General features: G+C 40.9%; 1 protein-coding gene across 1 annotated transcript; it reads right to left on the bottom strand.

Annotated features, from left to right (window-relative positions):
* Nucleotides 1-276: 276 nt before the first annotated feature.
* impdh2 (IMP (inosine 5'-monophosphate) dehydrogenase 2) lies at nt 277-19573 on the bottom strand. The gene is made up of 14 exons (XM_034171751.1): nt 19172-19573; nt 17276-17324; nt 13220-13321; nt 13068-13142; nt 11979-12185; nt 10178-10265; nt 9692-9891; nt 8724-8814; nt 7772-7867; nt 7008-7151; nt 6657-6801; nt 6134-6277; nt 5976-6059; nt 277-806 (listed from the first exon to the last, which is right to left on the bottom strand). The coding sequence occupies exons 1-14, from the start codon at nt 19267-19269 to the stop codon at nt 785-787; spliced, it is 1545 nt and encodes a 514-aa protein (XP_034027642.1). The 5' UTR covers nt 19270-19573; the 3' UTR covers nt 277-784.

Raw genomic sequence — 19573 nt, 5'->3', positions numbered from 1 at the left:
CAGGCTGTTCACAAACGGGCGAAAAACTCCTTCAACTTCATTGGCAGATAAATGACTCCAGAAAAGGGGAAAAATACAGATTTACAGGTCCAGATTTCACCCAAAGTGAGGTAATGTGCACATTAAAGTTTTCACACTGATATCTTATAGTATTTATGCAAGGTCAGCCCCCCAAAAATTCTTGACCTTTATTTTTAGGGACTTGTGTTCATAAAAGCCCAATTTTTTATAAAAGATTAAATCATGCACAATTAAAGACTCTGTAGTCACTTTTTTTTTTTGTCAAATCAGATTCATTTTACAGATACATCAATCTGATTTTTTTTTTTTTTTTTGAAACCTGAACCAATTATTTTTTTACATTTTCCTGGATGAACAGTATTTTTACAACCAAACATTATTTTCCTGTTCTTTGCCTACATTTTTCAAGGCTTCTGCAGAAGCCAAAGAAACAAACTGGTCTGAGCTTAAGTATGAGCTGGTGTGCAGTTAAAGGAACCTCTTCACTTATATTCAACATAAGCTCCCCCCCCTTAAAAAAATGTGCGTGTGTGAGCTTTGACATTTTTTTTTTTTTTTTAAACCGGACAAGGACACATTATTTAACTAAGATGAAAAGGTGTGGGAGGAGCTGATCACACGGCTCCTCTGTTTGTCCTTCGTGATGCTCAGATGACAACAGAAGGGCCGATGGATTCCGGTAAGAGCGCGACAAACTTCTGTCTTTGTTTGCATAATGAGTCGGGTTGTGTAATCCTCTCTCTGCAGGACGGCAGCCGTCTCCTCAAAACAGACGTTTCTCGTAGCTGTGGAAGAGGCAGAAAGAAGTCACATGACCCTGTAAAATGCCAACGCAAGACAGGAAGCGGAACTGAAGGTTTGTGTGGTTGTGGTGAGACCAGAGTTGAGGCACGTGCTCAAGATTCCACTCACAAATGTTCTCTACTCCTGGTGTTTTAGACCTTCCCACGTGAGGACACTTGAGAAATTCATTTTTGCCAAGGGGTAGTGGGGGTGTCTGTTCTTTGCAGCTGTCATGTGACGTGGATCAGTTATTCAGTTTGTATCAGACTGATGTGACAAAGTGCTAATGCAATGCCTGGTGGCTAAACCTCAGCAGACGAGTAACTCGCGATATGCAGTGCAGAGATGGAACCGTACATTATGTATAGTTTCAAGTTTATGAGTCACATGTTTGCCAACACAAAAGGTCAACTGTACTATGAAGTACAGTTCATTTTCAGTTACAGTTCCATTTTCCCCACTGTTGGCTCATGGGAAAATGGAACCATCCATTTTGATTGTATGCACTTTCCATTTCATTTATTTAAAAAGGGACAACACATATTAATGAACACAAAGTGTAAATATGTCAGATTATAGCCATGGGCTAATTTCCATCTGTAGTCCCTGACAGACTATAAGAATTAAACAATTTACAGTAAAAACACACAAACATCACAGGAGCTTACAATACAACAGACTACATTACATTCTACATCCAAAGATGTAGAATTTTTAAACATCTACAAAATTCCAATGAGAACTAGTTCCTGACACAGTGAACCCGACTAAAATAGGAACCTGGTAATGGGGCAACACAGTCTCGTTTGAAACCCTGCATGATATAGTGGGATTTGACCACTTCCGGGGACAGCCTGCCAGTGTGCAACACAAACACAGCATCACTTCACACGGAAAGATGTTGAACTGTTTTGTTTTCGGCTGCAATCGCCGGAGCAGTCGTGAAAAGTGCAGTTTTTTTCAGTTTCCAGAGGAGAAGGGAAGACGAGGCAAATGGCAGAGGTCATGTCAGTAAGTTTTTGCGAGATTTAATGTGTCTAACGATAATGGCGCTGTCATTGGAAGCACAATTTTTGCGTCATATGCCCTTTCTTTTAACCCCTTTATCGCCCACCCTCAAACGACACTACGCTGCCCAATTCACGTGAGCACAGACGTATCACGATATGCGTCATATTGTGGCACTACTGGAACTTTATGAAAATACTCATCTTGACATCAAATTGTTGACATTAATCCATAGAGTTATGTATAGGAAAGCTAGAGGGCGGAGTCTAGCCCGCCGTGTGATGACAAGGAGCATGCACCGCCATTACCGCAGAGGGCAAAAAGCGATGTTTAAACTGACTGTTTACCGCACAGTTTAATGCTACAAGTGACACGGTGTGGTCATGCTGTCGTGTTTCCAGGCGGGTTTTACTTAAATGCGTTTATGCATTTACTCTCTTTAATCCCACAGTCCATTCCAGAGTGTACTTCGAGCATTATTTTGTGGCAAGCTGGAAAATTTATGTCATTAGGATCTTGGGACAACGGGATCATGAGGATTTATTTACATTGCATGCTGCACCGTGCTGTGTTTAGCGCTGATCGAGTAGCGAGTGTGTTTCCCCGGCAGTGTTAAGCCTGGGTGTTATGATCTCGAAGCTGTGCTATTTCTGCCAGGAAGTAAGAAATTTAACTCTTTTCATTCTAATTTAATTAATAGTATTATTTTTTTTATTAAAAAGCAAACCAAAAACAGGTAGGTACAGTATTCATGGTCCATGTAACCCCACTGTTTGTTTTATTTAATGCATCAAATACAAACAAAACAGTACAACATCCTGAAACAGCTGCCACACATAAAATTAAAAAGTAAAAGAACATAAGGGGCTTAGTGGTGGGCACAGCTAACCAAACTGTTAGCTTCGATAACTGGTAATCAGCTAACTGAAAAGTTATCTTTTTAACACCAAACTGCCTAAAAACATATCGGAAGCTACACATAACTGATACTTTCAATTTGCCTCAAATACGCTCTCAGCTACTAAGAAGCTGATTTTGAGTTTAAACACCGCAAAAGCTTCTAATAGAACCAATGGCGATCACAAACCCAAACAGCCAATGAGCCAGCGCTTGCCTATGTGCACTCTGTCCCCTGCTGTAGGAAAGCGTCATTTTACCCTGAGAGGATACAGCGGTCTTGAAATGGAAAGCAGGTTTGAATTATGGTTTTGATTTATAATTCAAATTATTCCAGATAGAATAACTACATTAATGTAAACTCTTAAAATGTATAAAGTGATATATAACACATATCTCTTCATTTTAAAATAATGCACTAATTCTGAAGATTTGAACATTAACACATAGATGCCCAGAGGGGATTATGGATAAACTAAGCCTCCGCTCATACTGATTGGTTGATTCATTCATTCATTCTATGTCAAAACCAACACAAGCGAATCAATGTAACGTGTTGGTGTTTACAAATAAATGTGCTTTTGTAAAATGTGTCATTTTTTTCATTTGTATATATATTAAAAAAAAAAATCCCGCTAGACAGAGCCTAAGCGCACGTGCGATGACATCACAACTCTATCCGATTAGGGAGACAAGGTTTCTTACAATAACAAGAACTGTCAAAAATCTTTCTTGTGTGTGGTTGCTGGAGTTGTGTGGCGATAGGAATCGCCGTTTGAATGCTTGAATAACAATGTCAGTTGCACAAAGAAATCAAATAATAGTGAAAACATGTTCGGTGAGGTGTCATAACTCAGTCGCTCCGTGAGGCGTCATAACATCCGATCAGTTAGCGGCTCGGTGCGGTGTCACAACAGATCAATCAGTTGCTACGTGAGCCATCATAACATCTGATCGGTTAGCTGCTCCATGCGGTGTTATAACAGATCAATCAGTCGCTCCATGAGGCGTCATAACATCAAGCCTGGTTCACATGGTAAGATAATTAAGCCAATATCGGACCCGATCTTCCCCTTCCGACAATCTTAAGGACGCCCTGACAATAATATAATCTTATCAGATATTCCTGCCGTGTGTGGTGTGTTAAGAAGGACGTGAGGAGCTAAATATGACATGCAGCCAATCAGAAAGCAAGGTGTCTGACCTGGGAATGTTCGTGTGTGTTGTTTTTACGCGTGGCTGACACCACACACTGTACAAATAAACCTGTCAGAGCTATGATTTTTTTTTTTATCTCCATGTGTGGGGTCTCTCAGGTTTTGGAAACCTACAGATACTTTTAAAATCCTGCGGTCGACAACACTGTGATATAACCTGTCGCCAGTAGATGGCAGTGTTCTATGCATTTTGACGCCGGTTATATCACACAGCCTGAATCATAATTTAACAGACTGTTGGCTTTTGGAGGAAGCAACCTGAGCTTCTTCTGGCATTTTTACATAAACACAACAACGTCTATAAACCCAGAGAATATATTCACAAGAGTTTTAGGCACAATCTGTTGTCCATGTGGAGCCTGATCAGAGTGTCTCAAATGCATTTCTCCTGTCGTGAACTTTCACCCAGAATGCACCGCGCGCGCACGCACACACACACACACACACACACACACACACACACACACACGCACACACACACTAAAACCTTTAAAATTAGTCCAATACTTTAAAACTAAAACATGTGATATTTTCACTTTATAAAACTTCAGACGTGATGTTAATTTAAATAACTTGTCTGAAATTAGTTTGGTTAAAATTTTAACCATAAGTTAAAACCATATGCCTCTGGATGACTTGGGTGATATTGCCAGCATATCACTACGGGGTCAAAAGAAATGAGCTTTTTTCTTTTCTATGACCAGTTCTCCTTTGCCTGCAGAGGATAGAGCAGTTTATTCTAGAACTAGCTCTTCTCTGTTTGTAGAAGACAGAACTGTGCATCGACTACAAAAAGCTACGTCTGCAAAAATGTTAGCGGACTAAAAATTATTGGACCAAAACTTATCGGAAGATAATTGGTCCGGTGATGGTTTTCAAAGTTATCTGAAAAGCTAATCCGATAATGAAAACATTATCTTCAATAATTAGCGGTTAGCGGAACTGTGCCCACCACTGTATATAATTTACATATAATAAAAGAAAATAAAATATAGGGCAACTGAACATTTACAGATCAAATTTGTCTATAAAAGAAACTAGTTTTGAAGCATTATTGGATTCAATCAATAACAAAGACTTATAATAAAGTTTTAACTCATTTCTCCAATGAGTAATGTTAGGTGTTTTTTCAAGACAAAACCTATGATGTAGTTGGACACTGTATTGCACATCTGGGTACTTCGTGTCCTTATTCCCCTTTTTGGTAGCGGTGGGCACGCCCCCGTGTAAGCACGGCAGTGTTAGCGGTATAGGGAGTCTGCCCTCTACTTTCTGATATGTAACTATGTATTAATCACAGAAACGGCCCGGGAACAATAATTTTCCTACTCCAAGCTTTGGCGTGAGGCATTTGGACTTGGCGAGCGAGCATAGTGGAGGGGCAACCACATTCATCAGATTTTATCAATTACATTTAAATTAACTTTAGTAATAATTAATATGAAAAAACTGAGTGGTCTGTCTGGATAATCCATTTTATTTAGAGACTATAATGTCACCTTGCTGTTACACGTCCACAGAGGCTTTACTAAGTAGCCTCTTCACAAGTGTGCTATAATTTGTGTGACCAGTAGATGTCAGCAGTCACTAATGAACTCTTAAGAGTCGTGAAGCTTTTGTGTTGCATCAGCACTCTGTGTTGGTTGTTGCATATTGTTAGTGAACATGAAATATGTGCACCAAACTCAATCTTCCAAGAGATGGTGGGAGTGCATACGCCATGTATTCTCCTCCATCTGCTGGAGAAGCAACCTGAAGAAAGCAGCGCACGAACTTGTGTTTTCAGCAAGATGTTAGCATGAGAACTACAGTTGCGTGCAGTGTATAACCAAGTCCCGCAAAAATAAAGAACTTCACCAAACAGCTTTTCGACTCTTCAATCAGACAAGTGTTAATGCTGAGCTCTGTACTAACTGGGAAGCACCTGCAAGTTCACTATGAAGCCTGCAGATGGCGACAGTTAAATACCTTCAGGACGTGTGTCAGACTACATAACAGCTCTCTGGCTGAAGTTGTCAGTCCTGTTGTGTGGGGGAAAAAAGCGTGTACCTGTGCAGACTGTGGACTCCGCCCTCCACCTGAGCAGAATATGTCCTCTTCTCAAATTTCAGGTCTCCAGAGTACATCATGGCTCTGCCGGCAGGAAACAAACAGTTACAGGAGACTGGAAACACGAGTGGCTGACTTCTGAGTGTGTATGTTTGTACCGGAGCTGCGTGAGGCTCTTGGATCCGATGTCCTGACAGGAGTGCTGAATCCCAGCCAGCAGGTACGGAACAAACTTATGGATGGATCCTTTGTCCTGAACGGCCCCCGAAACACCCTGAGCCACTTTAATTTTATCGCTCTCACTGGCAGGACAACAAGAACGAAAAGATTCACATACTGCACGATGTCACCACTTCACTTTCTAATCACTAGGTGGCAGTATGCACACAGTATAGCTCAATTAATTCCACCCACAGGGCAGCCAGATGTTGAGTCACCGTCGTCACCTAAATGACGGTTGTTGTTACATAGCAACAGACACACCATCATTCAGTGCAAAAACAAAAACGCTGCATGTGTCTGCATAAGAAGGGTGCTGACCCTGAAGTGGAACATGGCGTCCATCTGTGTCGATATATCAATAATCTCTACAAACAGACACTGTGTCCCAGTAGATGTATAGATATACAAGCGCTCGGGTGTTTTAAAACTGTTCCCAGGACTCTGCTGGTGTTTCTGTACCTGAAGTATCTGGCCTGGGAGCCCAGGTTTTTGTCCATGGCATCTAGGGAGCCCATACCACGATATTTCTTTAGCCTGATGCCGTCTGAGAAGAAATATTCTCCTGGAGCTTCGCTGGTGGCAGCGAGCAGCGAACCCATCATCACTGTGGAACAAACAACAACATGGAACATGAACCTGACGTTTGTTTCTCGTAAACATCAGAGGAGTAACATCAGCATGATTCAGTGAAACGCTGCCTGTGTCGCAGCTCCCCCCCCCCCCCCGGTGTGTTGGTTAATCACTGTGCGCTCCTCTCATTTTTGGATTTGTGCACTTTGAGGTGTTTAAATGTACAGTTCCGCTGGCTACCTGTGGACGCTCCCAGTGCCAGCGCTTTGGAAATGTGTCCGACCGTCTGGATGCCGCCGTCGGCGATGACAGGCACACCGAAACGCCTGGCGTATTCCGACACTTTGTAAACCGCTGTGGCCTGAGGCCTGCCGCACGCCAGCACTGACAGGAACAGGAAATGACATCATGTGAAACCGTGCGTGGAGAAATCACTACCAACAGCAAAAACATCCTCACCGAAACAAACAAACAAACAAACAAACAAAAATACAAACACCCCCCTACACGCGCGCGCGCACACACACCTTAATTTAAGGTGGAGGGGGTTTTAATGCATGATGACTGAGAGATTAGGGAGAGGAACAAGAAAAACTACAAAACACCCAAAGGCCAGCTCAAATATTCAGGAAATATTAAAAATAAACAAACTACTACTGATACAAAGCTGTTAACCAATCAGTGCAGCAGGCTGTGAAGGGGGCAGGCACACTGCAGTTGGAGCAAGATGAGTTGAACCAACACAATGATGATACAATAACAAAACATAAACATATAAAATTCTGAAGAACATGAAAATTTAATAAAAAAAAATCTAAAGTGATCAATTTAAAGTCCATAAATCACCCCAAACTAAATCAATTTAAATTCCGCTGTTAAACTAACTGCACACTTTTCTGGAGTTACTACTTCAGAAGTTACATGATCCAAATCAGTGGGTTCTGACTGGCTGACAGCTGCTTTATGGGCGGGATCAGTCAGCGGCGCATTTGTCAGTTACTCACCTTCCTGAGTGATGCAGATGGAGCCGCTGCCCATTCCGACCCTGAGTGCGTCCACGCCGGCATCGATCAGGTTCTTAGCCTGAGATGCAGTCACCACTGTAGCAGACAGGGGGCGACAGTGAGAAACATTGAGAACTGGCCCTTTGATGATCATTCTTCAACATTTCACTTAAATTAAATTTAATCAGCTTTTGTTTTTTCATTATTTCAATTAATAAATCAGCAACGAAATGTCAGAGGCCTCGTTCAACCACTTCCTGATACTATGATGCTTCAGCGCTCGTCTCCATCTTTGATTCACAGCCAATCCCAGAGGCTAGAGAAGGTCACACGGGTCTCTCCGCACTCTCACCCTGTGAGACGCTGCAGTGCAGCCCAGAGTCTCTCTGGGTAGGATTCAGAATCTAACATGCAAGTAAAGGCTCACAAAATGTACAAGAATGGTCCTGACAAATTAAAAATACTTTATTTTAATTTAGTCTTACAAAGAAAATCAAGTTAGAAAAACACACGTTTTCTGTGACTCTTTAACCCAACTGCAGGTTGAATCAGAGCAGAGTACGGGGAAGAAAAAGAAGAAAAAAAAAATTATACGTGCAGCATGTAGAATTAACCCCTTTTTCCATGACTGGCAACAGTTATGGGCAGATGGAACAAAAACATGTAGACTCCATCGTTTTTGAGTTTTTGTAAAATAAATTAGAGATACTGAACTTGTGTTCCTTTTTTACGATTCATGACATTGTAAGTGTACTGCATGAAAAACATTTCTGAGTCTGAGCTGTAAGTGTGCTGTTTTCATAGAAGTGCAGGACTTGCAGGTGCAGTGAAAAATGAGCTCATAGTGAGAAAAAAAATGTGACAGAAGAAAAAAAACAAAACACGCCAAGAAAGTGTTTGTGGTTCAGGGAATTAAACTGTTTGTTTACGGTCAAAGCCGAAGTTTGTTTACCATTTCCTCCGATGACCTGCAGGTTTGGATATTTCTCTTTGACGTATTTGATCATGTTGATCTGGAAGATGGAGTTTCCCTGGGAGGAGTCCTGAGGCAGAGAAGAAACGGAGTCAAACTAATGTTAATTTTGTCACCTGCTTTTTTTTTTTTAAATTTAGTCTTAGTCACTTGTAGATGTAGTGACAAACTGTTAACTGACAATGGTTTTCTGAAGTGTTCCTGAGCCCACGCGGTAAGATCCTTTACACAATGATGTTGGTTTTTAATGCAGTGCCGCCTGAGGATCGAAGGTCACGTGTATTCAATGTTGGTTTTCGGCCTTGCCGCTTACATGTTGAAAGTTCTCCAGATTCTCTGAATATTCTGATTATATTATGGGTGTAGATGATGGAATCCCTAAATTCCTTGCAAATGAACGTTGAGAAACATTGTTCTTAAACTGTGACTATTTTTTCCATTCAGTTGTTCACAAAGTGGTGATCCTCGCCAAGGTGATGTAACACAGTGGTAAACATACCACTGCCCCAGTTTTTTTGAAATGTGTTGCAGGCATCCATTTCAAAATGAGCAAATATTTGCACAAAAACAATAAAGTTTATCAGTTTGAACATTAAATATCTTGTCTTTGTGGTGTATTCAATTGAATATAGGTTGAAGAGGATTTGTAAATCATTGTATTCTGTTTTTATTTACATTTCACACAACGTCCCAACTTCATTGGAATTGGGGTTGGAGATGAAAATGGAGAGATTTTATTTCAGTTTTTATGCAAAACGTTTGTCTCATCTTATTTCGTCAACAATCATGCCTGTTAATTTCGTCTTAGCGCTTTAGAACACTGATGTCGTATTGTCCTCGTCTCCTCATTGATCAAAGATATTTCGTCTCTGACTAAATTAACACTACATCAACCCTGAACCTGAACTTTGCCTTCTGTCAGGAACTTGGACAGACGTCCTCCTCACCAGCACGATCACGTCCACGCCGCTCTGCACCAGCAGGTCCAGCCTGTACTTGTCGTCGTCGTGAGTCCCGATGGCGGCGCCACACAGCAGCTGTTTGCGGGAGTCTTTGGAGGCCAGAGGGAAGTCTCGGTTCTTCTTCAGGTCTGTGCGGGCGATAATGGACACCAGCAAGCCCTCCTCATTCACAATGGGCAGTTTACCTGGAGGAGGAGGAGCCAGTTATGCTGACACTTTTGGTGCAATGGTTTGAGAGTCAAAGGTGATCCTGGTGCTGATCCCTAATAATGTCAAAAAGTCTCTTCTGATCTCTTAAACTTAAAAACAATCTCATTTTTTAGCATTCGGGCTCTATGACATCGCAAAGATCTGATGAGGATGATAAGGGCTGAAACCTGGCTGCGCTCCTCTTTCAGTTGGCCGTTTACTTGGCAGAGGTTTGAGCTCTGAGGCACCTGCTAGATCGTGGGACAGAAACACCGTTCTCACCTTTCTTACTCCTTTGGAGGATCTCATTTGCTTCTTTCAGTGTCACTCCTGCAGGAGCGACCACAAGGTCCTCTCGCTTTGTCATCACCTGATAAGAGGACCAGACAAAACCATAAAAATCATAAACAGGTGCGAATGCTCAAGGAATTCTGTTTCTGCCTCAGACAATCGTTTCATGGGTTTGGGTACAGCGCAGCGAGCGCACATCGTGGCTGCACTTTGACCACACTGAATGGTGAAAAGGGCAGGAAGAGGCAGCCCTTTTGACAATAACAAGCACCAGAGTGACTTGTTTTCGTCATGCAGTGGGGGCGTGGCTTCAGGAGATGGGCATTCATTGGGTATGACCATCTTCGCTCGGTTTGAAAATACTCCTGTTCCATAACTATAAGAACTTCCACATTATTAACACTCAACAAACCTGATGTCCAATTTGAGAGTCACGGAGCAATATTTCATTTATTTAAAAAAATTAAAGGTGACCACAGCTTAGAGAAGGAAAGCCACCGAATGTGCAAAACATGGTTTTGAAGAGTGACTGAAAGTATCAAACCACCCAAAATTAAATTAAAAGTACTTTTCTTTTAATATTAACTTCAGCAAGAACAAAACTTCTAAACCTCTAAAATAAATGCTGCAGCCTCAAAAACGAGGCAGATAATCTGGCTAATGACAAATTACCCAGATTTATTTTCCCTTCAATCAGATTTCACAGCAAAGCACAAGAATCAGCAAGCGGTTTTTAAAAATGCATGACTATTTATTTGAATTACAGTTTCAGGGATCAGTCGTCCAAAAGGTGGAGACCAGTGCAACTGATAATCTGGTATTGGTATATTTTCAGGTTTATTTCCTCCCTCTGACTGTAAACTTAGTATTTTTGGGTCATGGACAAAACAAAGATATTTGATGACATCATCTTGAGCTTTGAGAAATGCAGATCAATAATTTTCACCATTTACTGATTTTTTGTGGATCTAACGACTCATTGCTCAATCCAGAAAATAATCATCAAATTAATCAATAATCACTAATTGCACCCCTGTAAAGTATTTTAGGATTTTATTACATCCACCAAGGATGTAATAAAATCATTGGAATTTATTTATTTATTTTTCTGTCGGTTAGCAAGATGACATCAAAACTACTGCACGGATTTTGACAGAATTTTCACCACAGAAAGCTATTAGGCCATGGAAGCCTCCACGAAATTCTGAAGGTGATCCGGATCCGGATCCTGGATCAATATTTCCCTTTATATCGGCTTTGAAGGATTACTTCAACACTACTTCACGGATTGTCACCAAATTTGCACCACAAAGGTATTTAGACATGGAAGACTCCGTTGAATTTTGGAGGTGATCTGGATTCTGGATCAAGTTTAACCTTTAAACAGTCTTTGAGTGTTTACGTCAAAACTACTCCACGGATTCTCACCACGTTTTCCCCACGGATAGATATTAGGACAGGGAAGACTTCACTGAATTTTGGAAGTGATCCAGATTCTGGATCAATATTTCCCTTTATATCGACTTTGAAGGATTACGTCTAAACTACTTCATGGATTCTCACCAAATTTGCACCACAGATTGACATTAGGGCATGGAAGATTTCATGAAATTTTGCAGGTGATCCAGATCTGGATTGGCGGACGTCAGAAATCTCTGATTACTCTTGTTTTCTGTGTTTTGTGCCTCAGGAGGCAATAAAGCTGTGTGCAAGAATTTCTTACATGCAGTCTCTTGCAATGTCTCGTCCCACTTCAACACCAACTTGCTGGTTAAGTCTAAGCTCCACCCACCTCACTAAGTGGCAAGTCGTGATCCTCCTCCTTCAGGAAGTCGATGTCCCTGGAGGAGATGATGCCCACCAGCTTTCCACCCATTTTGCCGTTGTCTGTGATGGGGATGCCGCAGAAGCCGTGGCGCGCTTTGGCCTGGAAGACGTCCCAGACGCACTCCTTGGGGCTCATCACCACGGGGTCCGTGATGAAACCCTGCTCGTAACGCTGGGGGAGGGAGAGGGGAGGGGGGAGCACACAAACAGCAGGGCGCTGGGTGTTTAAGATGGAATTTCAAAGGAGAAAAAGGGGAAAAGGTTCCTGTGTTCCTCACCGACCCTGAAGGACTCATGTTTGTCAGATAAGAGGTGAAGAATTCGGCATAATGTCAGCAGCCAGACAGTCATTTACCGCGGCTGTGCAGGTTATCCAGGACTTAAATGCTTCAAATAAACTGCTCCAGTGTTTCCCTCCATCAGTGTCAATCAAACATCTAAACTGGCGCGGCACAAGGCCGAACCAGAATCCCACAGGTCGGGTTTTCAATGTCTGAAATCACCATTTACAAACAAAACTGGAACATATGAACCTCTGCTGCCAAAGCGTGAGGTTTTAAAGTAAAACCCAACAAAAAGACCAGACTGAGCAAAACTATAGCTCCCACATCTCCTCTGGGAGGCCTTTAAGTTTTAAAGTCCTTCTCTGGAATTCTACAGCAGACGAGCCAAAGATTTGGCTGTCAAGTCAGTAAGCCAATCGGCTTGCGTTTAGCCACGCAGCAAATCAAAGTCTTAGAAACAACACTTTCAAAATAATGTGTTGCTACATGATGCTTTGAGGTCAAAATTCCCAGTTTGGATTAAAGGATAATGTTGGTGAAAAGAAGTGGAGGAGGCTGGTTCAGGAAGGACGGGTCAAAGTCGCAAAATGGGATATATTTTTTTTTTTTACAGATTATAGTAAAGAGCAGCGTCAGAAGCAGGGGAGAACAAATTAAATTAAAAAAACACCTTAATGACATGTCATTACACAACTAAAACAGAAGAGAACATAAAAACAAGAAAAAAAATGAAACGATTAAAATAAAGAAGGAATTAAAGTTATTAATACCTTGACTTTACGAACTTCGTTGGCCTGAAACTCTGGTGTGCAGTTGTGATGGATGAAGCCGATGCCTCCTGTTAGCTGAAGAGACGAGACCTCACATCAGAATCTTTTTCCTTTAAACCAACCAGCGAATCATGTTTCAGTGCGGTACTTACTGCCATGGCAACAGCCATGTTGGCCTCGGTGACAGTGTCCATGGGGGAGGAGACGAGGGGAGTTTTCATAGTGATCTGCTTGGTGAGCGCCGAGGTCAAGTCCTGAAGACGTGATGACGAGACGCAAGAAAAAACATCTGATAACAACCAACGTAGAACAGACTGCAGCAGTGTTTAAGGCGATAGAAGAACCTGAACAAATGTAAAGGAACGTTATCATTAGAGCCCAACCGATATCGGCCGGCCGATATAAGCCCTTTTCAAAGTACTCACTATCGGCCGAAATTTTGCAGACAGAACACCGATAATTTCTCATAAACAGAACAGTTACTGAAATAATGTTTGTGTCAGCAATGTAAAATGTCCTTGCACCATTTGTCCAGTAGATGGACCTCTGACTCCATCCAACTGAGAGCTGCTGACACCCCTGCTTAAATGTGTTCATCACCAGCCCCCGTAGTTCGCCGTCACACTGCACTGATCGGCTGACAAAAGCATACAAGGATGTAATAACTTTGCGATTAAATTCACCCCACAATTCTTGCGTTTCAGTTCAACTCAGTTTGATTAACTCAGTTTATGTAGTAATGTGTCAAATGTGTTTCATTGCGTCGGTCACGCTTTTTATTAAACCCACGTTGTGTAGACCTTATTTCTAGCATGAAAAACTTTTGTTTACTGCTAAGAGGCTGAAACATTCAGATTCACTGGTCGTCCGGAAGGGTTCTGGGAATTACTGCCATTTACCATTAACCCTCTGGGGCAGATGCCGTCATATACAACCGCTGGGACCAAGCTTTACTAAATTGTAAATAACTATTTAATGAAATGAGATAGAAACTTACTTTTTTTTTTTTTTTTGGCAGAAAAGTTAACTCCGCGGACTTTCGATCCACCGTCGGCCATCTTGGTACTCCTCATAGAAGATGTGTGATGACGTGCGCAATGTGAGTGGCCAATCAGAATTGGTTCTCTGTCACATGGTTTTCCAAAATCCAATCGTAGAGCAGATTTATTTCACGTGATATGGCAATGATCGTTTTCAGGAGTGATATCTTACTAGCTGGCCCGTTTGAATAGCCCCCTAACTGCTCCAATTGCATTTTTGGATTTTTTGAACTTGAAAATTCTTCTCTGTTATAAAGTTAATCAATATGAGGACAAAGCTTCAGCTTTTAGCTCATACCTTTTTTGTTAAGGGTCCACAAAAGAACATTTTATTCATAAAAAAAAATAATAATATTGGCTGATTTATCGGCTATCGGCAAATCAGCCGATTTATCGATTGTCAGCATTTTTTTTCATCCAAATATCGTTATCGGCATCGGCCTCAAAAAATGTATATCGGTCGTGCTCTAGTTATCATTTAAAACTTAAACAGGTAAAAATCGACTAAGTACTTTTGAAGAAGGATGCTCGCGCATGCCTTAGTCACAATTCGGCTTGACGCATGCTTGACTGGTGCACCCAGGAAATTTAGACTACTGCATAATATACTGTATATTTTTTGGTCAACTTCAAATAACTCACGGTCCAATTTTGTGGAACCCATCCTGCGCGAGTTAATGTGGCCCACCTGCATAGAGTGGAACCTCGGTTTTAGAACAGCTTTCTTTACCAAAAAATAAATAAATAAATTGGTTCAAGAACATATTTTTTTAAAAATGACATCACTTTTTGAACAAAGTCTTGCTGCACAAGCACCTCCACCACAGTAGGTGGCAGTAATGCACCGTGTTGGGTTGCAATCTGCCAATAAAATTGAAAGAAGAAGGCGGCTTTTTTTGTTTTGTTTTGTGTTTGGGTGTTTATTAAATCATATTTTTGGGGACTGCGTGGTGGTTCTCCTAATGGTTTACTTTGTTGTGGACATTAAAGTTGTGAGCTGTGTATTTTTTCCAGTAATCATACATTTAACCGCAGCTAATGAGTGAAGCTACCAACAGCTGGTAAAAATGCTAATGCTGTTAGCATAAACATTAAAGTAGACCTGCATTGAAATAAATGGTCAGATTTCAGAAAGAAATAGCTGATATGTATTTATAAGACCCTTGTGAATGCAGTAAAGTAAATTTGTAAGCCCAAATTTGTAATTCAGCTGAGAAATCTTTGTTTAAAAATGACAAATTTGCAACTAAAATTTAGCCCGCCGCCAAAACTGTTTGTACATCCGGATCATTTCCATGACGTCAGGGACGAGACGACGCGTTCCCGCCTTCAGTCCGATCTGTTTTATTATCAATTATATGAAAATAAAAGGATTCCTATCAAACAGGTTACTGCAAGAGACTCAGACAAAATTAACCAGAACATACATACATACATATATATATATATATATATATATATACATATATATATATTTGAACACCCTGCAGTTTTGCAAGTTCTCCCACTTAGAAATCATGGAGGGGTCTGAAATTTTCATCTTAGGTGCATGTCCACTGTGACAGACATAATCTAAAAAACATATCACAATGTATTATTTTTTAATAATTTATTTGTATGTTACTGCTGCAAATAAGTATTTGAACACCTGTGAAAATCAATGTCAATATTTGGTACAGTAGCCTTTGTTTACAGTTACAGAGGTCAAACATTTCCTGTAGTTTTTCACCAGGTTTGCACACACTGCATCAGGGATTTTGGTCCACTCCTCCACACAGATCTTCTCTAGATCAGCCAGGTTACTGGGCTGTCGCTGAGAAAGAGTTTGAGCTCCCTCCAAAGATCTTCTATTGGGTTTAGGTCTGGAGACTGGCTAGGCCACTCCAGATCCTTGATATGCTTCTTATGGAGCCACTCCTTGGTTATCCTGGCTGTGTGCTTCAGGTCATTTTCATGCTGGAAGACCCATCCACAACCCATCTTCAATGCTCTAACTGAGGGAAGGAGGTTGTCCCCCAAAATCTTGCAATACATGACCCCGGTCATCCTCTCCTTAATACAGTGCAGTCGTCCTGTCCCATGTGCAGAAAAACACCCCCAAAGCATGAAGATCCACCCCCATGCTTCACAGTAGGGACGGTGTTTTTGGGATGGTGCTCAGCATTCTTCTTCCTCCAAACACGGCGAGTGGAATTAAGACCAAAAACTTCAATTTTGGTATCATCTGACCACATAACTTTCTCCCATGACTCCTCTGGATCATCCAAATGGTCATGGGCAAACTTAAGATGGGCCTGGACGTGTTCTGATTTAAGCAGGGGAACCTTCCATGCCATGCATGATTTTAATCCATGACGTCTTAGTGTATTACCCACAGTAACCTTGGAAACAGTGGTGCCAGCTCTCTTCAGGTCATTGACCAGCTCCTCCAGTGCAGTTCTGGACTGATTCCTCACCTTTCTTAGGATCTTTGATACGCCACGAGGTGGCGGGAGATTGACAGTCGTGTTTAGCTTCTCCCATTTTCTAATTATTGCTCCAACAGTTGATCTTTTTTCACCAAGCTGCTTGGCAATTGCCCCGTAGCCCTTTCCAGCCTTGTGGAGGTCTACAATTTTGTCTATGGTGTCTTTGGACAGCTCTTTGGTCTTAGTCATGTTAGTAGTTGGAGTCTTACTGATTGTGTGGAGTGGACAGGTGTCTTTATGCAGCTAACAACCTCAAATAGGTGCTTCTAATTTGGAATAATAAGTGGAGTGGAGGTGGACTTTTTAGAGGCAGACTAACAGGTCTTTGAGGGCCAAAAGTTCTGCTGATTGGCAGGTATTCAAATACTTATTTGCAGCAGTAACATGCAAATAAATTAAAAAAAAAAAAAAAAAAAATCATACATTGTGATTTCCGGATTTTGTCTCTCACAGTGGACATGCACCTAAAATGAAAATTTCAGACCCCTCCATCATTTCTAAGTGGGAGAACTTGAAAATCGCAGGGTGTTCAAATACTTATTTTCCTCACTGTATATATATATGTGTGTGTGTGTCTTAATTCTTAATTCCTTACAAGCTCTAACTGACAAACTGTTTGAACAAACAAACTTCAAAGGGTTCAGAACCTAATATTGGGTTACAAACATGATTTTATACAACATTATTCTCATTAACTCACCACTTGTTCTGCAGTGAAGTCGATGTAACCCGGCAGAATAAGAAAGTCACTGAAGAAGAGACGAGAAAGAAACAAGTTAGGACAATAAAACAAAATAAAGTGAGAAAATCAAACAAACAAAAAATCTGACAAATGGCTCGACACAGAGAATCGACTGAAAGCTCAGCGTTCAACAGGGTTCACAACGGCTGGATCCATGACAAATTTAATTTTTAACAGTAAAGCAATTCAACAATGAAATCAGTTTACAAACTGCCATCCATAAACCATCTGAGTACTTCGATTTGAAATTCTAATCAAACTTACATTTCAACTCCAATCCGACGTCACCATTCAGCGATCAAATATTTGACTGATCAATCGCTGGACTGACGTTTACTGCTTCCAGTTTGTCCATTTTGAGGATCTGATTTCACCGTGAGCTGAATGTTTTTGTGTTTCTGGATTCTTAGTCAAAGAAAATTTTGCAACTTTAAAAGGTTTTGCAACCTTAAAGTCATTTATCAGGCAAATCAAATCTGTTCTCGGGTTTGTGGAACTCCCCAGCAAGGACATTTCATTTTTGTTTGATAGCAGCAAAATCAAATTTAATTTGACTTTGTTTTGGGCTGGTATCAAAAAATGTATATATCAACGACTCTGTCAAACTGGTAAGAACATTTCTTACACGTGACATTTCATAAACCGAACCATGAAATGGAAAAAGACCATAATTAATAATGATGTTAACATTTAGGTCTGCAAACAGTGTGTTTACTCTGTGGTAATGTGAACAACCAATGAGATGCTCTAAATATAGACAAAGTCCACAGTCCGCCATAACAACCCAGATCCTAAATTTGGACCTTTGTATGTGAGGAATGTTCCATCTTAAAACAGTTTCTCGGACGCTACAATGGAATGATGTGACAATTTACCTTTATGGTGCACACATTTAAACCAGTCGATTAAAAAATAAAATAAATAAAATTCAGCCCTCAATTAATCAAACTAAACTGTTTTCCCGTGTTTTTATAAGTAAAACTGGCCAAACTTTTAGGTCCTTTACAGCCATCAACAAGCTAGTGAGAAGAAGCAACCGTAAAATTGTAGGTAGGTAACAAAATGTGAGTTTTGCAGATATTCTGTATAAGTTATGTCCTGTTCAACAAAAGAACCAATACTTTTACACAACACTCTGCACATATTTCTGTTCAAATAGGATTTATTTTAATTCATGCACGTTTCAAAATTATTATTTTAGGACCACAAGATGACTCCTTAGATTAACTTTTGCTCTGTTTTATTGTTTATTTGCTTTTTGGGGGTTGTCAAATCTGGATTTTGTACAAAACACCCCACATAAAAAACTCAACAGAAAACTGTTTTCCAAAATTTCCATTCACTAAACTTAACATGTGCCACTTGATCTTTAAGGACCAAAGTCTTGTCTCAACACTTTGAGCCTTTAATACAACACTGTTTTCCCCTTGGTCCTGGTTGCTATGGTCGCGTGTGACCAGGATGTTGAGCTGTTCCCGTCTTCCTCCTTCTGGAAAAGCGCAGCATTTGAGAAATGCAAAGTTATTGGAAAGTTATTTTAGAGGCACTTAAAAAAATAAAATAAAAATAAAAATTCCCGCCTTTATTACAGGAAAACTGGACATGGAGAAATATTTGACAATTTTCTGAACTGTTACACGCAAATGAGCATTTTACAATATTTTATGACCTGCTGTAGCATAAAATATTACAAATATTAAATATGAAACTAATCTGCAGTTTTAAGTGCGCTTATTGAACTGTCAGTTATTTTTATGGAAACTGATCGGTAGCTGAGAAACTACATATATAAAAAAATCTGACACTGCTGTCAGGTTGATATTATGGGGTCCCACAAACCGGTTCGGTTCTTACTTGTAGGTGAGTCCATCTCCTCCGTTAAATAGCTGCTGTCCGGTGAGTCCGTCCTCAGGAACGTAACCGGTCTGTCCGCTGATCAGGAAGTCCGCCATCACCTCCACGAATCCCCACTCCGAGTTTTTAAATCCCACTTCAGTATATTACTAAAGCAGGAATCAGCTGAAAACCCTCAGGCCCGGAACACCGACAACTTTGTCCGTCCAGTTCTTTCCCGCTCTGCGCGTCCGAACAGCGCGAAGGTTTCCCGCCGTCTGAGTGTCAGTACATTAACCGCCACGAACTGATTTTTAACCGTCACCGGGGTTCGGTACACGCAGAAACACTGTTCATCTTATTTTTGCTGCACACACCGACACGTGTGTGTTCTTCCGTGTAAGCGCCCGCACTGCGACAACG

The sequence above is a fragment of the Thalassophryne amazonica genome, chromosome 6 (assembly GCF_902500255.1).
Source record: "Thalassophryne amazonica chromosome 6, fThaAma1.1, whole genome shotgun sequence".
Taxonomy (NCBI): domain Eukaryota; kingdom Metazoa; phylum Chordata; class Actinopteri; order Batrachoidiformes; family Batrachoididae; genus Thalassophryne; species Thalassophryne amazonica.
Note: the sequence above shows the minus strand (reverse complement) of the source record. Positions and strands in the feature narration are given on the sequence as shown.

Coding starts and splice junctions, on each gene's coding strand:
- impdh2 (XM_034171751.1), bottom strand. CDS start 19,269: ATGGCGGACTTCCTGATCAGCGGACAGACCGGTTACGTTCCTGAGGAC. Junction 9,892..10,177: donor CCTCCAAAGGAGTAAGAAAG/GTGAGAACGGTG, acceptor CTCCTCCTCCAG/GTAAACTGCCCATTGTGAAT. Junction 6,060..6,133: donor AAGAGCCTCACGCAGCTCCG/GTACAAACATAC, acceptor TCCTGCCGGCAG/AGCCATGATGTACTCTGGAG.